This window comes from Coregonus clupeaformis, chromosome 7 (genome assembly GCF_020615455.1).
Source record: "Coregonus clupeaformis isolate EN_2021a chromosome 7, ASM2061545v1, whole genome shotgun sequence".
Taxonomy (NCBI): Eukaryota; Metazoa; Chordata; class Actinopteri; order Salmoniformes; family Salmonidae; genus Coregonus; species Coregonus clupeaformis.
The window spans coordinates 15,226,713-15,247,429 of NC_059198.1; the positions used below are offsets into that span (position 1 = coordinate 15,226,713).

The window sequence follows — 20,717 nt, forward strand, 5'->3', positions numbered from 1 at the left end:
AGAAGTTACAGGTATGTGAGAGACAGAAATCTTGCTTGTTTGTAGGTGACCAAATACTTATTTTCCACCATAATTTGCAAATAAATTCATAAAAAATCCTACAATGTGATTTTCTGGATTTTTTTTCCTCAATTTGTCTGTCAGAGTTGATGTGTACCTATGATGAAAATTACAGGCCTCTCTCATCTTTTTAAGTGGGAGAACTTGCACAATTGGTGGCTGACTAAATACTTTTTTTCCCCACTGTATATACTGTATCTCTCTCTTCCTCCCTTTATATATGCTGTATCTCTCTCTTCCTCCCTTTATATATACTGTATCTCTCTCTTCCTCCCTTTATATATACTGTATCTCTCTCTTCCTCCCTTTATATATACTGTATCTCTCTCTTCCTCCCTTTATATATACTGTATCTCTCTCTTCCTCCCTTTATATATGCTGTATCTCTCTCTTCCTCCCTTTATATATACTGTATCTCTCTCTTCCTCCCTTTATATATGCTGTATCTCTCTCTTCCTCCCTTTATATATACTGTATCTCTCTCTTCCTCCCTTTATATATACTGTATCTCTCTCTTCCTCCCTTTATATATACTGTATCTCTCTCTTCCTCCCTTTATATATACTGTATCTCTCTCTTCCTCCCTTTATATATACTGTATCTCTCTCTTCCTCCCTTTATATATACTGTATCTCTCTCTTCCTCCCTTTATATATACTGTATCTCTCTCTTCCTCCCTTTATATATACTGTATCTCTCTCTTCCTCCCTTTATATATACTGTATCTCTCTCTTCCTCCCTTTATATATGCTGTATCTCTCTCTTCCTCCCTTTATATATACTGTATCTCTCTCTTCCTCCCTTTATATATACTGTATCTCTCTCTTCCTCCCCTTTATATATACTGTATCTCTCTCTTCCTCCCTTTATATATACTGTATCTCTCTCTTCCTCCCTTTATATATACTGTATCTCTCTCTTCCTCCCTTTATATATACTGTATCTCTCTCTTCCTCCCTTTATATATACTGTATCTCTCTCTTCCTCCCTTTATATATGCTGTATCTCTCTCTTCCTCCCTTTATATATACTGTATCTCTCTCTTCCTCCCTTTATATATACTGTATCTCTCTCTTCCTCCCTTTATATATACTGTATCTCTCTCTTCCTCCCTTTATATATGCTGTATCTCTCTCTTCCTCCCTTTATATATACTGTATCTCTCTCTTCCTCCCTTTATATATACTGTATCTCTCTCTTCCTCCCTTTATATATACTGTATCTCTCTCTTCCTCCCTTTATATATACTGTATCTCTCTCTTCCTCCCTTTATATATGCTGTATCTCTCTCTTCCTCCCTTTATATATACTGTATCTCTCTCTTCCTCCCTTTATATATACTGTATCTCTCTCTTCCTCCCTTTATATATACTGTATCTCTCTCTTCCTCCCTTTATATATGCTGTATCTCTCTCTTCCTCCCTTTATATATACTGTATCTCTCTCTTCCTCCCTTTATATATACTGTATCTCTCTCTTCCTCCCTTTATATATGCTGTATCTCTCTCTTCCTCCCTTTATATATACTGTATCTCTCTCTTCCTCCCTTTATATATACTGTATCTCTCTCTTCCTCCCTTTATATATACTGTATCTCTCTCTTCCTCCCTTTATATATACTGTATCTCTCTCTTCCTCCCTTTATATATACTGTATCTCTCTCTTCCTCCCTTTATATATGCTGTATCTCTCTCTTCCTCCCTTTATATATACTGTATCTCTCTCTTCCTCCCCTTTATATATACTGTATCTCTCTCTTCCTCCCTTTATATATACTGTATCTCTCTCTTCCTCCCTTTATATATACTGTATCTCTCTCTTCCTCCCTTTATATATGCTGTATCTCTCTCTTCCTCCCTTTATATATACTGTATCTCTCTCTTCCTCCCTTTATATATACTGTATCTCTCTCTTCCTCCCTTTATATATACTGTATCTCTCTCTTCCTCCCTTTATATATACTGTATCTCTCTCTTCCTCCCTTTATATATACTGTATCTCTCTCTTCCTCCCTTTATATATACTGTATCTCTCTCTTCCTCCCTTTATATATACTGTATCTCTCTCTTCCTCCCTTTATATATACTGTATCTCTCTCTTCCTCCCTTTATATATACTGTATCTCTCTCTTCCTCCCTTTATATATACTGTATCTCTCTCTTCCTCCCCCTTTATATATACTGTATCTCTCTCTTCCTCCCTTTATATATACTGTATCTCTCTCTTCCTCCCCTTTATATATACTGTATTCTCTCTCTTCCTCCCTTTATATATACTGTATCTCTCTCTTCCTCCCTTTATATATACTGTATCTCTCTCTTCCTCCCTTTATATATACTGTATCTCTCTCTTCCTCCCTTTATATATACTGTATCTCTCTCTTCCTCCCTTTATATATACTGTATCTCTCTCTTCCTCCCTTTATATATACTGTATCTCTCTCTTCCTCCCTTTATATATACTGTATCTCTCTCTTCCTCCCTTTATATATGCTGTATCTCTCTCTTCCTCCCTTCTCTATTCCTCTCCCTTTCTTTCACCCACAGTCTCTCCGTTCCAGTGAGAGAGAAGGGGGAGGAGGAGGGGGTAGTGAGTGTGATTTGACTGTGCAATGCAGTGTAGTGTAGGGTTGGGGTTTTGATGTGTGTGCTGATGAGTGGAAGTGGAGTACTGGGCTCAGACAGGCCCCTAATGAGGGAATTAAGGAGCTGCGCTGAATGCTCCCCATACTAACTTTCCAGAGAGAGAGAGAGAGAGAGAGAGAGAGAGAGCAGCTGATCTGTCAGGCCTAATCAAGCGACTAGCCGCCTTGCCTTCCACCTATTACTCTACAGAACCTTGGTCCCACTATTCAGAGGGTGTTGGGGGGTCTACAGGCATGTTGTCTTTGAGCCTGCCGCCTCACTCAAATTACAGTATATTGCTCACAAATACACACAAACACGTTTTTTTAAACTTATAATGTATCTTACCACCAGTTTTTTAAATGTAATTATCCATCAATCTATTCAGTAACTCACTGAGACATTTCAAGTTGTCTGATGACCAAAAACCCTGCCGACACAAACTAAACATTGGCATCATAAACATTCTCTAACAATCATATAGGAATCTCCTATCCAACCCCTCCTCTATAAACTGAGGTCGGTTGTCTGTACTCACCGTAGTGGGAGTCCAGGTATCCGTTGCGAGGGTCCATGGCGAACAGCGTGCCGCGGTACGGTAGGCCGTGGTCGGCCAGGTGGGGCAGCGAGCTGTGCAACTCTTTCTTTACCAACGGTGGGCGCTCTTCTGTGGAGGTGGAGGGCTCCTCACCCAGCTTGCTGCCAGGGGGCCCAGGTGTGGGGGCCTGGGTGCTGATGGCATTGCGCCTCTCACGGTGGTGGTGGTGGTGGTGGTGGTGGTACGGTGTACCCGAGCTCTCATCCTCTGTAAGGGGACAGGGGGGAGAGAGAGGGTAAGGTTCTAAATCCGTAGTCCATACTTATTGAGGGTACATACACCATAATTGATCCCTGTACATTTAAAGCTACTGTACAGAGTCTTCTCAACCTGTCCTGAATGCCAGTAGGTGGTGAAGGGTAGGGGTTTCACTGTCAGTAGAATTATAACAGATGAATTATGGCTGCTGCTGTCAAGGAGAAGGGGAATGTCTTTACCTCTCAGAGTCAATACACACACACACACACACACACACACACACACACACACACCCTTCCAAGATAACACACCCACAAATCAGATCATGTAGCATACTCCTATAAGGGGCAGGAGATTTGTTTTGTACACCTGCAACCAACCAAGTAGGCATTGTGGGTCTTCCCTGCAAATCCACGCTGGTTTGGTCTCCATATAAGCCAGCTGAACGTGTGAGTTCTCAAGCAGCAGACAGCTAAATCCAATAGGACTCATCTCTGGTGTTCTCACCAACCTAACAAACCCAACCCCCTGCATCACAGCCACATTCAGGGGGAGCGATTCCCACAAGTCGGATCTTAAAGTCAGCCTCGTCTGTTCCTTTTATAAAATAAATGGATTCACATGGAGAAGGCAACCGGGTCTTTCCGCCTGCATTCCAAACTGCCCATTAACCGGCCTCATGGGTAGTATCAACCCCCCTTCTCCACACAACCTTCTGCCAGAGTAATCTCTTTCTCTCTCTATTTCTCTCTCCAGGTGAAGGAGAGAAATTAAGAGGAGAGATGGAAAGACGGAAAGGAGAGTTCCCCTGAGAAGCTATCCCTGGTGTGCTGGGCTGGGTTAGTGGGGATGAAAGTGAAGAGAGTTCAAGGGTTGAGCTGCTTTGGAAAGAATTGACCTTTGACCTGACCACTCACCCTGGCCTTCATGGTGTCACATGGCCCCTTACCTGGTGAGTGCTACTGTACAGACTAGTTCTCAGTAGTCCCTAAAGAGAGCATCCTCTGGGCACTCTGTCTTCATGTAACACTAAAACCTACACACTTGAATTGTGTTCAAGAAATTATGAATCAATTAAGAGTTTTGAGCTTTATTGTAAAAAAAAAAATCTGGTCTGAGATTATTTCTATCATCTGTACCTTTAGTATGATTATGTTAAATTATTCGATTTTAACATTTTTAGGTGAATGTTTTGTATGATCGAAAGTTTTACACTGGCTCTAGCTGTATGCGCTTCAGTGCTATTGCAGAGCCAGTTTGATTCAGTCACATACAATTCTGCCTTTCTCAATGCCTCAAATCCATCCTATTCCTCCATCCTGATCCAAAGAGTCCACTGAGTTTGGCCTTATCCTGACTGAGCAACAGATCCACTTCATTGGAGGCTGCTGGGAAATCTCCTCTGATCCAGCCCTGGTCCCTGGTTGATTCAGTGCCCACTACCTGTCTCTCGCTCTTTTTTAATGTCTCACTGAGGGCCCTGACAGAGTGCCACGGTGCTGGCGCCAAAGGTTCTGTAGCATTTACCAGCATAGCGCTGTAAGGCCCCCCCATGAACTGGAGGCAATGGAGAACTGCAGCCCTCCAAAAGCCAATTAAGAGCAGAGAAGAGGGCTAGATTAAAGAGCGCTACCCCGAGCACCCCAAGTTGGCCGCTACAGTAGCGAGAGAGAGGGATCGAGAGGAGAGAGAAAGAGAGAGAGAATGAGAAAGAGAGACCCTCTCTCACTCTCCCACATCCATTACCTGTGTTAGTGCCCAGCCATGCTCCGGCCGGTGCCATGGCACTCGGAGTAGCAAATTCCACGAGACTTAACACAGAACTGACAAACCAGCAAGAGAGCAGAGGCTCATGCTCTCATCCGCAGGAAATGACAGTGTCAGTTATGATATAAGTATTTAATCCTATACTGCACAGTCCATGATCTTATTAAGGAAATAATGGCACTTATGCTGTTAAAGCTGGATTAATAGGGTCTGCTCTTGCAAAGCGCAATATTAACATAAAGGGATTTCAGACTCGGGGTTCATCTTCTCGCACGGATTGGATTTGAGGAAGAAAGTCGGGACTGTAAACTGTGCTGGGAGCAAATAGAGCAAAGGACAGGGTTATGCTGCTGAGAGGAGTGTAGGCCTGTATGTACTGAATACTGATCCAGCAAACACAGTGTCGAGGCCGGGAATAAGATCTTATGGTAGACCTGGAGAAGTTTCTAATTCCTGGTCTAGTTTATTTATGTATTAGCTCCATAGACTTGACATACACAATGTGCTTGTAGCAATAATCTTTGAACATTTGGAAGTGAAGTCAAACTCCCACAAGCCCATGCAGCTAACACTGTCTATGAACTCTTTCTGGAGACAAAATACTGTGGTCATTATTCCCAAAGATATTATTACACTACGTTCCTGTGTCTCTCTTTGGCTTCTTCCCCTTTTCCCCATTTGGGTGTCTCTCTTTCTCTCCCTCCCTCCCCCTCCCTCTCTCTTTCCCTCTCAGTGAACTCCAGCCCTACTCACTTATGTCTCAGAGAGGTCAAGCAGCAAATATTTAAATCAAACTATTGTCACTCGAACATTCCTCCCCCTCCACGTCACCATGGTGAATTGTCATTCTGCCATATACCACCTTAAATGGGTTCATTATTTCAGTGTATACTACCTTAAATGGGTTCATTATTTCAGTGCATACCACCTTTAATGGGTCATTCTTTCTGTGAATACTACCTAAAATGGGTTTACTATTTCAGTGTATACCACCTTTAATGGGTTCATTATTTCAGTGTATCCCACCTTTAATGGGTTCATTATTACAGTGCATACTACCTAAAATTGATTCATTATTTCAGTGTATACCACCTTTAATGGGTACATTATTTCAGTGCATACTACTGAAAATGGGTTCATTATTTCAGTGTATACCACTTTAAAAGGTTTAACAAATCCTGGGCAGCAGAAGGTCAAGAACTAGCACTTGAATGGTGAGACTGAAATAGGAGGGATCCCCCAAGGCTCAATCCTTTCCCAATTTCTATTTTTTATCCCTTTCAAATGTCATCCAACCTAAATGTCTGGAAAACTTGGTTATATTTTACTTGATTTTACTTGAACCCTCTTGAGCTTCATAGGTGCAGTTTACTGATAATGATTATAATATAAATTGTTCAGTCTAATGTATGTCCAATGGTGTTTGATAGTGTATTGTGTTGGATAGCTGGAGGCTTTATAGTCAGTGTTCTCATCCATTGTGGCTGTGCAGCGTACTCTGGCTCTGATGTGGAGGACTCAGGTGTCTGCAAACACTTTGAAAAGCCTGAACTTCAGGAGCACCTCTCTAACCCTGAACATCATCAGCCTCAAACAGACCCTCTTGGCTTTTTCTCTTTCTTCCCTCCCTCATTTTTCATTCCTCTTTTATTCCCTCCCTTTTTCCCATGGTTGCCCCCATCCCATCCTCCTCTCCTCCACCGGTTCACAAGTCCATTCACCCACAACACAAAGCAGCAGGCCGGTCCTCGGTGGACCAAGGGGAAGCATGCCTCACACACAAAAAAAACTAGAAAAAAGACCTATCCCGGTCTCTCTATGGTGATTGAATTTCTTAACATCTTTTCAAAAAGTGCTTAAATGCCTGCAGGCTAGAGGAAGAAACAAGCTAATGGTGGATGGGGAGCACTGAACAAATTTCAGAGCCCTTTCCTGCTCGCGTTTGAGGTTGAAAGCGAGCTACTGCCTTTCAAGTTTCAAAGTCCTCCTTCCTCCCGCAGTGTCACTGAAGGATTTGAAAAGAAGGTAATTGTGCTCACTGCAGTCCTGATCAGAGCGCACGCCCGGCTCTAGTATTTCAGGAGCTTTCTCTGCCACTATAATGGAGCCTATGCTCTCTCCATCCTCTTTCACTGGCATTCTCTCTCCTCTCCTCCTCTCTTCTCTCCTATCCATCTCTCTCTAGCCACTCTCTCTCTATCACCTTCTCTCTCACTTTTTTTCCCTCTCTCTCACCTTCTCTCAGTCTCTTTCTTTCTCTCTTTCTCTATCTCTCTTTCTCTCTCTTGCACTCTATCACTATTTCTCGCCCAGCCAGCCCCTCATTAAATCCTAATGCCCAGGTTTTTCCCCTTTTTATGTTGGGGCCCTCCATTGTAAAAGGCTGCTCTGGATACCTTCAGAGAAAGCCCCATGCCTGAGCAGGGGAGAAGAGGGCCTTTAATGGAAGGGGGAAAAGGAGGAGGGAACGCATACAACAAATGACAAAATGAAAATATAAAAGAGATAATGAGGAATGGAGTGGAGCCAATTCCTTAGAGGAGGGGAAAAGAGAGAGAGAGAGAGTGAGAGAGAGAGAGAGAGAGAGAGAGAGAGAGAGTTGGGCCCTGGGACAAGAGAGCTGAAGTTAAGGGTGCCTGGCTGATTCAAAGTAATGAGAGGGAGTAAAGACAAAAAGCCTCTGCTTCGGAGGGAGTTGGTGTTTCTCAAAGGCAGCCGCTGTGTAGAACAAGGGTCGGAGTGTCAATCTGCTCCTGCCTCTCAGACATTTGACTTGGTACTCTACAGCCAACACCATGTAGGAGTCTCCGCTGCCTTAAGCTACTACATGTGTTTCAGTCAGAGGAACACAAAGGGGCATTTTCATCAGTCTTGCACATTCTACCCCCGAACTGGCTTTGTTGTGCGAAACCTTTACCATCGAGGAGGTGTCATTTGCCTCTGAACAAGCGCCAGCAACACAACAACCATTCTCCTCCACCTGCGAACATTTGCAAGCCGTGTCGTCTGTGGCACGGTGATGGGGTTTGGCTGAGGAACCCGACAGAGGAAGGGGGGAAAAAGATGAGAAGAGGAGTGGAGGATGCACACGGAAAACACAAAACACTTCTTCAAAGCTCCTCTCCTCCTGTGCAATAATCTCTCTTTCCTTCTTTCTTTCTCTTGCAAATCAACTCCCGCGAAAAAGACTCACGACTGCCCAATTAACAATGAGAAGGAGGCAAAAATTCCAGCGGCTGGCTAGAGTTTAATAAGAGCGTAGCAGCTACCTCTCCAAGCGGCTTAGGAAGAGCTCGCTGTACCTGGCACCTGCGCTATAGAGAGAGGGATCATTCACGATTAGCAGCGCAGGCTGAAAGAAGAGAGAAAGAGGGAGAGAGAGAACCTTCAAACTCCACCAAGAGGAGGAATCGCAAACACAAGAGAAGAGAATGTGGAAGGATTAGTGCAATTGTGTGGGGTATTTTTCTGATCAACTTTTTGGCTGCCGGTCAAAAGGATGCAGGTCTTACCAGAATGTTTCCTTTTAACCTCCGCTGAGGGAGCTTCAGTGGCATCTCGCACAACAGAGTTCAGTTGTGTATTGTGTTGAAGGTGACTGAGTCTTAATGGAGCTTCTTCCAGTGTCTGTTTACAGTGACATGGAGACGTGTCAAGAAACTCTTTGTAGAATGTCACGACACTTGCACATCTGAGAGGAACCTGTGTACTTAACCTCCCAAGTCATCTTGGACAATCGACTATTGGCTATCTTCCCATTTATCAATCACCCACAATAGCTGTGGAATTATATGATTTGGATAATATTTATTTTCAGGATACCAACCGAGAAAAGTAGACTGTTACCAATCTATAAAATGTAAATAAAAAAGCACTCAAATGTTTGCTGTTGTGCAATTCGCAAGAGTTCACTCTCAGTAACTTTCAGCCCTTGTCTTATTTCCCCTCTGCAGAGTGGTCCCATAGTGGCGCATTATTTAAATACAGCTGCTGTGAGTGATGCTTGGAGTAATTGCAGTGAGAAGCGGTGGGCAGGTCGGGAAGATTCCTGCTCCACGCTGGCAACCCGTTGTCAGCCTCTGATTTCCCCCACAGCCCGACTGCAGCTCTCCTCGATATTCATCTAGGCTAATTTCGACGGCTCCCACGTCTCAATTTGGCTTGGCAGCACACCGCCCCCACCCCTCGGCATCCCCAGACCCCATCTTCCCGGCCCGGAGTCCCACACCACTCACTCCGCCGCTGGGGCTCTGCAGGGACCCTACCAGGGGCCCCTGGCTCTCAGTCCCAGCCCATAGCCTAGAGGGGAGAGAAATCAAAAGAAAGCTAGGCTTCTTCCCCTCTTCCCTTGTCTCTCCGCTCTCCCTGCTCACCTCAAATCAGCGTCACAGCAGGGCCGTGCCTAACCCCCACTCCAATCCCTACTGACTACCTTTCACACATCAGGGGCCGGATGCAAGCCAACCCCCCCAGCCTATTTCATCAGGAGCACATTGTGAAGGAGCAGTGATATTCTAGTCAAAGAGCTACACGCACTGGCTAAAAAGCACAGTGATGAGTTGGGGCCATGCCTTTTAGAATTTCTAACAATTTCACTCAAAGAGCACCTTGGCTCATATTCTTTCAAGAATCAAACCGAGGAGATGCAATTGTTCAGTGCTTGAAACCACAAACGCAATAACGAATTCAGACCAGCATTGACATTGCTTCATATTCAACTGACGAGGTCATCAGTATCAGACAACCTTGTCTGTTATCCTCATTGACCTCCAGTCTTCCACCACAATATAATATGATTGTGATACCATACAGCTATGACAGAAGTGTGACTGGACTGGACAGGCTGGATGGGCTGCTAGCTGGGTCTGTTAGGGTGGATGGTGGATTCAGGCATGGCTCTCAGCCCACCAGGCTGGACTAGGCCAGCTTTCCACTGGGCCGGAGCATTGGAATCCCACTTCTGACGCCACTGTGATCCGGACGGGGCCTGTAGCACTCAGATTAGGAGTCGCTCGCCAAGAGAACATGGACACCCAGCCAATGCAAGGAGGTGGGGAAGTGCCAACCAACAGTTAGAGCTAAATAAAAAATAGTTCTAGTGAATTAGGTCCAAATGTCACTGTGGTGAATTCTTACCTAACAATACAGAATTATTAAAATATATAATACATTTATCTCACTATAGTTTCTGTAAACTTTATGAAGAGTTTTGTGTGTGTGTGTGAATACATGAGAGGCGCTCAGGCAGAGTGGGCTCTATTAAGACAGTTAGCCAGTGCTTACTAGTTAGAGGGATAATTAGACACTTCAAAGGCACCTGCCTGCTGCCATCCCAAAGGGGGCTAGAATCTCCCCCTCCACCCCCTACCCCCTTTAAAAGCATGTTAACTCCTATCTGAGGCTAGCAGGCTAATTTAACTTTTGACATTTGATATCTGAGGAATGAGAGGGATCAGCCGTTTAGCTGGAACCGGATTACCCCCCCCAACACCCTCATCCAACCCCCCCCCCCAACACCCTCATCCAACACCCCAACCCCCAACACCCTCTCTCTCTCTGTCAGGCCGGGTTGGATGGTGGATTCATTAATTTGCCCGCTACTAAGCAGTTTATCAATGACTGGTAAATGTCTCAGGCTCTGAGTGGAACATACATCGCTGGGTTCTTCTCCCTGTCCCTCTCACCCTCTCCCCAGCTTAGTGGCTATGGTGATTAGGGTTCTTCTGATGTTACATCCAATGTATGGATCAGTCCACTGCCCTGGCCGGTATTCACTTAGTTAGCTGTTGATCTATTCTGGCTGTATCTACCTGCTTAACAGCTCAACCAACAGTGTAGAGGTCGAATCAAAGTAATTTCTACAGAGACATGGCATCTTTGTAATAGTTTCCAGTACCCATTTTTAGCGCATTCAGGCATAATTTTGCTAAATGAAAACAAATTCTACACACACATGACCTCTCACCCCCAGTAACCATTCCAGGGAACCAATCAGGTGCGAGCTTCGCTGACCTCTGACCTGCCATGTGGAGGGGAGGTGTTAGGAGTTAATTCAAGGCTGTAACCTCTCATTGGTTGTGGTCTGACGCTCTCTGTTCAATGTCTACATTACAGGTTGAATCAGGGGCTTTGTGCGAGTGTGACGGATTTGGGTTAAATGCACAACATGCCCAAGCGCCTTTGATGCGGCAGCTGTTAATGCTTACCGTTTCTCACCCGCCGCATTCAGACATACGGGCTCTTTTTACAGGGAGAGCATGAGAATCAGAATTCCAAACTACATGCCAAACGTCATAAAAATAACACGACCAAACAGATTTCTGCACCGCTTGCCCAAAGCCATAAAAACAACCCAACCCGGCAATCACGGGCTCTGAACACTCAGAACACATCCAGTCACCTGATGTCCGAAAAAAGAAAACCTGCTTCAAGGTAAATCGAATCAACATTCTCTACCTTTGAAAGCCATCAGTTGATTTACCATGGCGTTTTTCCTCACTTTTCCTGACAGCTCAAGACTTCTTTCAGTCGAAGTCTCTCCGTCGACAAATCACAGGCAACAATGAATCCTTTTACAAAGGTATCAATCTTCATTTACCCTACACAACCCCCATTATAGAGCAGATTTTGATAACTTCTACCACCAACTCCAGTTAATTTCCCCCTCCTGTGATCTAGGGGTCATTCCATGTCATTTCAGCAAGCCATGACACCCACCACCTCAGATTGTTCTGAAATCGTTTCTGTAGTTAGAAACCAAGAAATTGAGCTAATTGATTGCACCCATATTGGCCATTTTAATTTATAGGATTAATTTAATATTCAATATATACACTGTAGTACCTAACATCCGATTTGGACCAAACTTTTTTGTAACAGTGAGTAAAACATCCCCCAAAAAGTTTTTTGCGCTTCGTATGGATTTCGGATGCAATCAATTTGCTTAATTTCTCAGAAATCAAATTATATTTCAACAAAATAATGTTGCAGGAATATCAATCATATCTGTTTCTAACAACATATACTATTTCAGAACAATCTGAGATGGTGGGTGTCAAAATCCTCTTTCTTGTGCTTTTTGAGGTGGAACGACCCCTAGGAGGGAGTGACCATTCCGTAAACAGCACGTAATTCAGCCCCCCAAAACACCTAGGTGAAGCGCGGACCCCATCATTACACTGTCTCAGGCAGACAGAGAAGTCTTAGAGATTAAAGGATCAGACTTAACCACAGTCTGGGTCTAAGGAGAGATGGGAGGTGGAGACGGTGGCTAGAGAAAAAGGCACAATCTCTCTCCCTATGATTAAATAGCCAACTTAGTCAGGCCACCATGCTAGGGACAGAGAATGAGAGAAAGAGAGAGAGCGAGAGAGAGAGAGAGCGAGAGAGAGCGAGAGCGAGAGAGAGCGAGAAAGAGCGAGAGAGAGAGAGAGAGAGAGAGAGAGAGAGAGAGAGAGAGAGAGAGAGAGAGAGAGAGAGAGAGAGAGAGAGAGAGAGAGAGAGAGAGAGATGAAAGAGTTAGAGGAGTGCAGTGAGGAGAAGGGAGAGGTTAAGGTCAGGGGCTGAAATGATGCATTGTGGGAAAGGAAGTGCTCATATTGTTTACTTCCTGGGCACATTTCTATGTGAAAGCTAAATGTGCTCTCACTCCATCCTTATTCCTCTCCTCCATCAACCTCAATGACTATCCCTCCTTTCTCAGATTCGTCTTCTACTTCTCTGTCACTTTCTTATCACTAATTTTTCTATCACTCTCTCCCCCTCCTCCCTAATACATTTACATTTACATGTTAGTCATTTAGCTGACACTCTTATCCATCTTAAGATAGCTATGTGGGACAACCACATATCACAGGCATAGAAATTACATTTTCCTCAATAACGTAGCTGTCAGTAGAGTCAGAGCTAGAAGGGGGGTGGGGTGGGGGTGATTCCTCTCTCTCGCTCTCCATGTCCCTCTGCCCTTTCTCTCTCTCCCTCTCTCCCTCCCTCCCTCTCTTTCTGGGAGTATTGCCTCCTGTTGCTGTCCCTTCTCAGTAATGAGATTTACTCCTCTGTGACCTATCCTGTCACTCCGGCCTGTGGAATCCTCCTCTCCTCCTCCTCCTAACCATCGCCCCAGAGATGTTTCTGCCATCAAACTCCCCTCCTCTTTAATCAACCCATTAAATTCCCATTAATCCCAACATTCCACACACACACAGCTGGGATGACTGACCGACACATTGCACTTCTCAGTTTTTTCCCTAAGGAAAACAGCTTTGTCTTAAAGCTCTGTTATGGTTTACATGATCATGACTTGAACACACACACGGAATAATCACAGCGTAACATGGTGGAAAAGGACTATTGGGATGTTTGGACGTAAATGTACTTTACATAATGTAGCAACACTGTAAGGATAGGAGCTCCTCATTAGGCTAAATGGTTTTGAAACTTTTGCAAACTGTACATACTGTCCTATACGTTTTGTATTGTACACCTCTAGATATTTTCTCCCCCCTCTCTCCCCCATCCCTCCCTCCTTCTCTCCATCCCCTCTTCCCTCTCTACCTCCTTTCTCCCCCCTCTCCCTCCCTTCCTCCCCCCTCTCCCTCCCTTCCTCCCTCCTTCCTCCCCCTCTCCTCCCTCATTCTCTCTCTGGGACTGTAGGGTTGAGGCAGCCCTATGCTGTAGCCCCATGCTAAGCTGGTCCAGAGCCAGACCAGAACAAAGAACCTATTGAGTTAGCGGTGCTGCCAGGGCTGGGGAAACGTGGTCCGTCTCTCTTCTCCTCCTCTACTCTGGTCTGACAGCACCACAGATGAAGTCATGAGGTCGCCAAACAGTTAATAAGCAGAGGAGGCCCATCCTCCTTCAGCTGCCCCCGGAGTGTGTGTGTATGTATGTGTGTGTGTGTGTGTGTGTGTGTGTGTGTGTGTGTGTGTATGTGTGTGTGTGTGTGTATGTGTGTGTGTGTGTGTGTGTGTGTGTGTGTGTGTGTGTGTGTGTGTGTGTGTGTGTGTGTGTGTGTGTGTGTGTGTGTGTGTGTGTGTGTGCCCTTATGGAAAATCCACATGAATTTCACATGATCTAATGTGATCACGTGTGATCTTATGTGAAGTTAATGTGATAACGTGACAACATGCAAATGCATCATGTGAAAACATGATCTCATGTGAAATAAATGTGACAACATGGATATGCAAATTCCACATGTGAATCTGCAATTCATATATGAGGTGAAGACACGTTATTCTCCTAACATGTAAAAAGGTGGTGTTAACATGTGAACTCTACAGTCTATTGAATACATGTCAACATATGGCCTCACGTGTCTCTTTTGTTTTTACATGTAAACATTTCAGCTCAACATGTGCAAACAGTTATTTCACATGTGAAACTGCAAATTTCACGTTTGTTTTTGTAAGGGAAGTAATGAAACGGTATGGGGGTTTAAAGGTAAGTGGTACGCTGTTCAGCTAAAATAGTGTAAAGATCTTTAATTAATGACAATGTGATTACATTTGACAACACCACTTAATACTGACTTTTCAATATGACCCAAACCTGGGTTTTAAACTCACAACTTCTGGATTTGGGGTATGCTGATCGTTCTGCTGCGCCACAACGTCTGTAGCGTTCTCAGAAGTCCCCTACACATTCATTCCCTATAATACATCTCAGCACTTAGAAACATAGTGCCATCTGCATGCTATTTTAGTTATCAATTAATCTGACTATTCTCTCATCATTGATTTAATTTACTTATTTCAGCAATTTGAGGGTTTTCTGTGTAGTTGTCGAATGTTGTTGGGATATTTATTCTGTTTTAATATTACTCCTGAATCACTATGATAAAAATAATAGTTTTTCTTGAGTGTGATATACAAAGATGAGATTTACTTTGAAGTCCAAAGTGTAGGATTACAGGTGAAATCAGTTATTGATACAGACATGTCGGATTGGAATGCTGTGAACCAAGAGGTTGTGAGGACATGTTGAATAATAATAATTGTATAAATATACTGTACATACACAATGTAATCGTGTGTCAAATATGTACGTTGAAAACACTGCTGCTATTTTGTGATGTTCCAGAGACATGCTAACGACACATTTTTGTTTGCAGGGCATAATGTGAAAATTTGAATTCACATGTGAAAGGTTGTGATCACATGTGAAAATCCACATGTGAAACTTAATGTGAAATATCATCACATGTGAAATGTTCCAAAACCACATGGTTTCACATGATTTCACATGTTGAAGGTTATGTGATCACACGTGAAAATCCACATGTGAAACTTCATGTGAAATATCGTCACATGTGAAGTGTTCCCAAAAAATAATAATAATAATCACATGTGAAATTTTCGTAAGGGTATGTGTCTGCCAGTGTAATTACTTTCATGTGCGTGCGTAATCATGCATGCGTGTGTGAATTCATGACTGTGTGCTTTAGTGTACACACCATGTACTGTAGATACTATTCAGTCATCTATTAACTTCAGACACCAATTAACGTTTCATTCAAGAGTGTGTTCAATTACTCTGTAAAGGTCATTATTGCTCCAGTAGTTTTCTGCTTGGATAGGGGAGTATGCCCCCCTTTCTCTCTGTCTCTCTATTGGAGTCTGTATGGCGCGTTGTCTGACACGAGACATGTCTCCCCTGGACTGGAGCTGTCGCTGCGAGGCCCAAACTCTCAACATCATTAGGCTCACAGCTTCAGGTGAGACCCAGAGAGAGAGGGAGAGAGAGAGAGAGAGAGAGAGAGAGAGAGAGAGAGAGAGAGAGAGAGAGAGAGAGAGAGAGAGAGAGAGAGAGAGAGAGAGAGAGAGAGAGAGAGAGAGAGAGAGAGAGAGAGAGAGAGAGAGAGAGAGAGAGAGAGAGAGAGAGAGCGGACAGAAAAGTAGGCCTCAGATACAATCTGTGTGTGTGTGCATGTGTGTGGGCGTGTGTGTGGGCGTGTGTGTGCGTGTGTGTGTGCTTGCATGCTTGCTTGCTCCCATTACAGCATATTTATCTCAATAACATTGAATAGGCATGGCCCTTTAATATGCCTTTAGAGGGCCCTTCAGTTGTCAGTGGCCCGGGGCCTTGGATTGGCTTGTGTTAGGACCGAGGGGGAGGAGGTGGTAAGAGACAGCTAAGTCACTGATTAACATGAGAAGGGCCCTGCTCAAGTTCAAACTGCACGCCCCTCTGCTGTAAGCAACAGACGTGAGTTCAGTTATCCCCACCAGTCCGACGTTTCTTCTTTTCTTTTCAAACCCCTGTCGTCGCTACACATCTGAGTTCAATTCTCCACATGCCCTCCTTTTTTGAAAATCACTCCCTCTCCTCTTCTCTCCATTCCTCTCCTTCCTGGGTTTACAAAATATCATACCAGGGCTAACAAATGGATCTTATCCCCCCCCACCCCCCGCCTTCCAACAGGCACATCCAAAACTTAAAACAACCTGAGCTTGGAGCTCGTTCCAACATGGATGTTGTTACTTGGTATTTCTTGGTACTGGCTGCCAATCGTGGCAGCTCTTTTCACACTTGAAAACCTGAGCTATTTACGAGGGCCCTGGGAGGGTGCGCACACAGCCGACAAGAGGGTGGGAAGAAAAGATGCTTCTCAACCCCCTCTGTTTCTAATCAATCACCAGAAATCACTGCCATGGTTTCACATTCTTTGATCCTGGCTCCTTTTTCGCACTGCGAGGGGAGAGAGTGGGGCGGAGAGGGGGAGGGAGAGGTGGAGACGGGGGAGGCAGGGGGGCGGTGAGGTCAGAGGGGAGAGATTACAGGGTTTAGGGTGCAAACTAGCACATGGTGCCCCCATCCCTTCCCCTCTACCCTTGAACCCTGAAACATAAGATCATGTCTTGATTCATTTTCATGCATCTTGATCTGGGGTAAAAGGACAGATTTTCCATACAGATGTTTAAAAAATATATATATACCAATTGATACACACATATGCACTCAATCATACACATACCAGCACACACTCTGGACAACAGACACGCCATTCACAGACACAAAAACACTGTCTCACCAAAGTTCACATACAAGTGAACACACAAGTATTAAATGGTTCACACACACACATAGACACACACACACATACACACTAGTTACTGTCTCTCTCCAAGCCTCACTTCCCCCTCTATCTCTCTCATCCAGCAGAGGTAAGCAGGCGCAAGAGATTGAACAAGAAAAGAGAGACTGAGTGAAGAGGGACAAACACCAATACATTCTGCTGGCAGGGTCAGGACACTCCTGCTTTGTTCCTCTCAGTAGGAGGGAGGCCACTGATGCCTACCGACAAATGGACACAGTGGCAGAATAATAAACTACTCTTTTCCTACTTTACTGCTTTATGTCTTTACAAGGCCCTGACTGTCCTTCTGCCTGACCGCCCGTCTGTCTGTCTCGCTCTCTAAACTACACAGACAATCTAGGTAGAAAGTTGTTCTTAACAACAGATCTAGGATCAGATTACCCTACTTCCTATCCTAACCATGACCATTGACGGGATTGAATATCTGACCCAATGTCAGTAGTTAGGGGGAGACTGCTATCCACCTCCTCCGACCTCCTGCACAGACAGGCCAGGCTGATCCCCCTCTGTGAGGATTGAGGATGTTCATTGGTTAAGGTTCATGCTCCTGACCTTGTTGACCCCATGACTTCATAGGCCTTTACGGCTTTCACCATTTCACTGAAAAGGACCCCAGGAGCACCATTGACGGTATTATAAAGGTTCATACAAACTATACTAACAGATTATACTGCAATATAATACTACTGGCTGAATTAATAAAATTACCAAATGTGTTTGCTTCCACTCCATTTTTCGTAGACGTATGAAAGAAGGTGATCCATACTGAACAACTTCACTATATGACGCCAACACCAGAATCTTGAGAATCACCAAGCCCAAGCAAATACCCCTGCCAGATCCCCACAAGACAGTGGGCATAGGAGAGGTGGGCAAAACACATCCACCTCCCCCTACCCCCTAAGGGCCAGAGAGAGAGAGAGTATAGCGATTCAGATTTTGCATGCTACAGTTGAGTACTGCTGAAGGCAGTAAGAGTTTCTTCCCAGTCCAGAGGTGGATGGATGCTGGATGGATCAGTGTGGTTCCTCCACTGTGGTTCCTCCAGGCAGGCATGCAGGCAGGAGGAGGCCAGGCTGGGTTGAGGTTGTTGGGCAAGGGTTGGGCTAGCTAAGGGCCCCTCCACCCTGACGAGCAGTGGGGCCGCCCTAATCCTGTGCCTCAAGCCCCCGTGAGGCGTCCCTGCCAAAGCCTGTCGCCCCGCTGCTGCAGGAAATTGCCTTCAGTGCAGAGGTCCATGAAACGGCTGGCTCACCAGTGGAGTCCACAGCGTACTGCACAACTGTGTATGTGTGTGTGTGTGTGTGTGTGTGTGTGTGTGTGTGTGTGTGTGTGTGTGTGTGTGTGTGTGTGTGTGTGTGTGTGTGTGTGTGTGTGTGTGTGTGTGTGTGTGTGTGTGTGAGCGTATAGGGCCACATTTACTTTCTGTTCATATCTCTGTATCTAACAACAGCTCTCACTCTTACCATCGTATTGTTTCATTATACTGTTTATCTGAAACACTGTGAATGTGAATAACGTAAAGTGGTCATTCCTTCTGCGTGTGCGTGCACGCATGCGTATGTGTGTGACTCAGACAGAGCCTAGAAGCCGCCTTTCCTCTGTGGCATGGGGTGGGTTTGTCAGAGGGGGTCTCTACCGCCTCCTCCATTGTGCTGTTTGAGAAGAGGGACCCCAACTCCCTGCTTCTACCACATGAGCCGCAGAGGCCTCACTACACCTCTACACTTACACCTCTACACTTAAATATACTATTACCACAAGCAGACTATAAGTCTACAAGCATAATTCATGCAATCGCAGCCCCAACCATAGACATACTGTAAATCAACAATATCTGGCAGATTTTCTCACAAGAAATGGTGACACCACTAGCAGGCACTAAATTATGAAATACATTAAATTACACAGGCCTATTTTCATATCACCAACAGATCTCCTCCACCCCTTCTCTCTCTGATGCCATCCATATTTTCAAGCCACTCATAAAATCTCAATTTCTTTGTTAACAAAAAATCAGACTTCTGGAGGTAAAGAGAGAGAAAAGGTAGAATGAAAAGTGGAGAGTGGTGATGGTGGCAGTGTGTGTGTGTGTGTGTGTGTGTGTGTGTGTGTGTGTGTGTGTGTGTGTGTGTAAGGAGGGAGTAAGGAGGCAGGAGGACAGTGGAGAAACAGTTGATTATGAGTCCCATCAAGTGATCAATGATTTCATTAATAAGACGGATCGCGCGGCTGTCATCCCGCTGACAAGGTGCTGAGGGATCATCCACTCCCCACGCTCCATTTTCCCCAACGCATGGAATACCAGCCCCCCTCCTCTCCCCCTCCTCTCCCTCCTTCTCTCCCTCCTTCTCTCCCTCCTTCTCTCCCTCCTCCCTGGCCCTCCATCCCTCCAATATTTCCAGTCACACGGAAAGCAACGGAAAAGGGATGGGAGCAGAGGTGGGGGGTTTGTGTTGATGGGGTGAGGAGGTAAGGGGGGGGGGGGAGGCAGTGGAAGAAAAGTGAAAATCCATTTTGAAACCCATTTTCAATTAGGGTCCACAAGCTGTTATCACAGGTGTCGCAGAATGGGGGCCCGGTAAGTGAAAATGTCTCCTATCCGTTTCTGAAATGAAACCTTATCTGGGCAGCACAAAGATGGCCAGGGACAGCGTATCTGTAAATTACTTTCCATCCCCGCTGTTAACCGGGAACTTTATTTCTGTCAGATGACATCCCCCTTCTATTTACCGTTGATCATTTAAATGGCTCCTTAAAAAGAAGGTGGCTCCTTACTCTTTCTCCTCTATCTCTTCCTCTCCTTCCCTCTTTCAGAAGGTTTTTTATATTTCCAAAGCAGTCAACAGCTCCTCTTCTCTCCTAAACACTTTTGCCACGCTCTCTGTTTGGGTTAGGGATTTCGCTGGTAACCTACTACACATAAGCAGAAAATTCCTTGCCCTTCAAGGCTTAACTTTTGGGCCTCTGAGACTCCTGCTCCTGCCCTTCTAAGCGTGACCGTTTAAAGGTCTCCAGTCCTTCCTTCATAAACTATTAGGTTCACAGACACCCTGCTACTTTAGGCCATGCATTCCACAACAATTTCCTAAACTAGCTCGCTAACTCAAACCCTTCCCTCTCACTCCAATTTTTGGTCAAATTTTTTTCTCTCTACTTATCTCTACACTTTTTCTCTCTACTTCCCCTCTCTTGCTCACTCTTTCCCTCTCTTCTAGCCTTCTCTTTTCTCTCTCAGTCCTCTTTGTCCCTCTCTTCCCTCTCTTTCCCTAATTCAGCAGCATCCATATCAAAAAAGTCCAACGGACCAACCAACCAGAAACTTTTTTATTCTCTTTTTTCCCCCTCTCTCTCTCTTCAATCAATAGGCCTT

At 44.8% G+C, this 20,717-nt stretch overlaps 1 protein-coding gene across 3 annotated transcripts in view; it reads right to left on the reverse strand.

Moving 5' to 3' along the window:
• LOC121569923 (transcriptional activator GLI3-like) overlaps positions 1-20,717 on the reverse strand; it is a 146,164-nt gene that overhangs the window by 96,708 nt on the left and 28,739 nt on the right. For all 3 annotated transcript variants that reach the window (XM_041881266.2, XM_041881267.2, XM_041881265.2), the window contains exon 3: positions 3,223-3,489. In XM_041881266.2, coding sequence (XP_041737200.1) covers positions 3,223-3,489 — 267 coding nt within the window. The remainder of the gene's footprint in view (positions 1-3,222; positions 3,490-20,717) is intronic.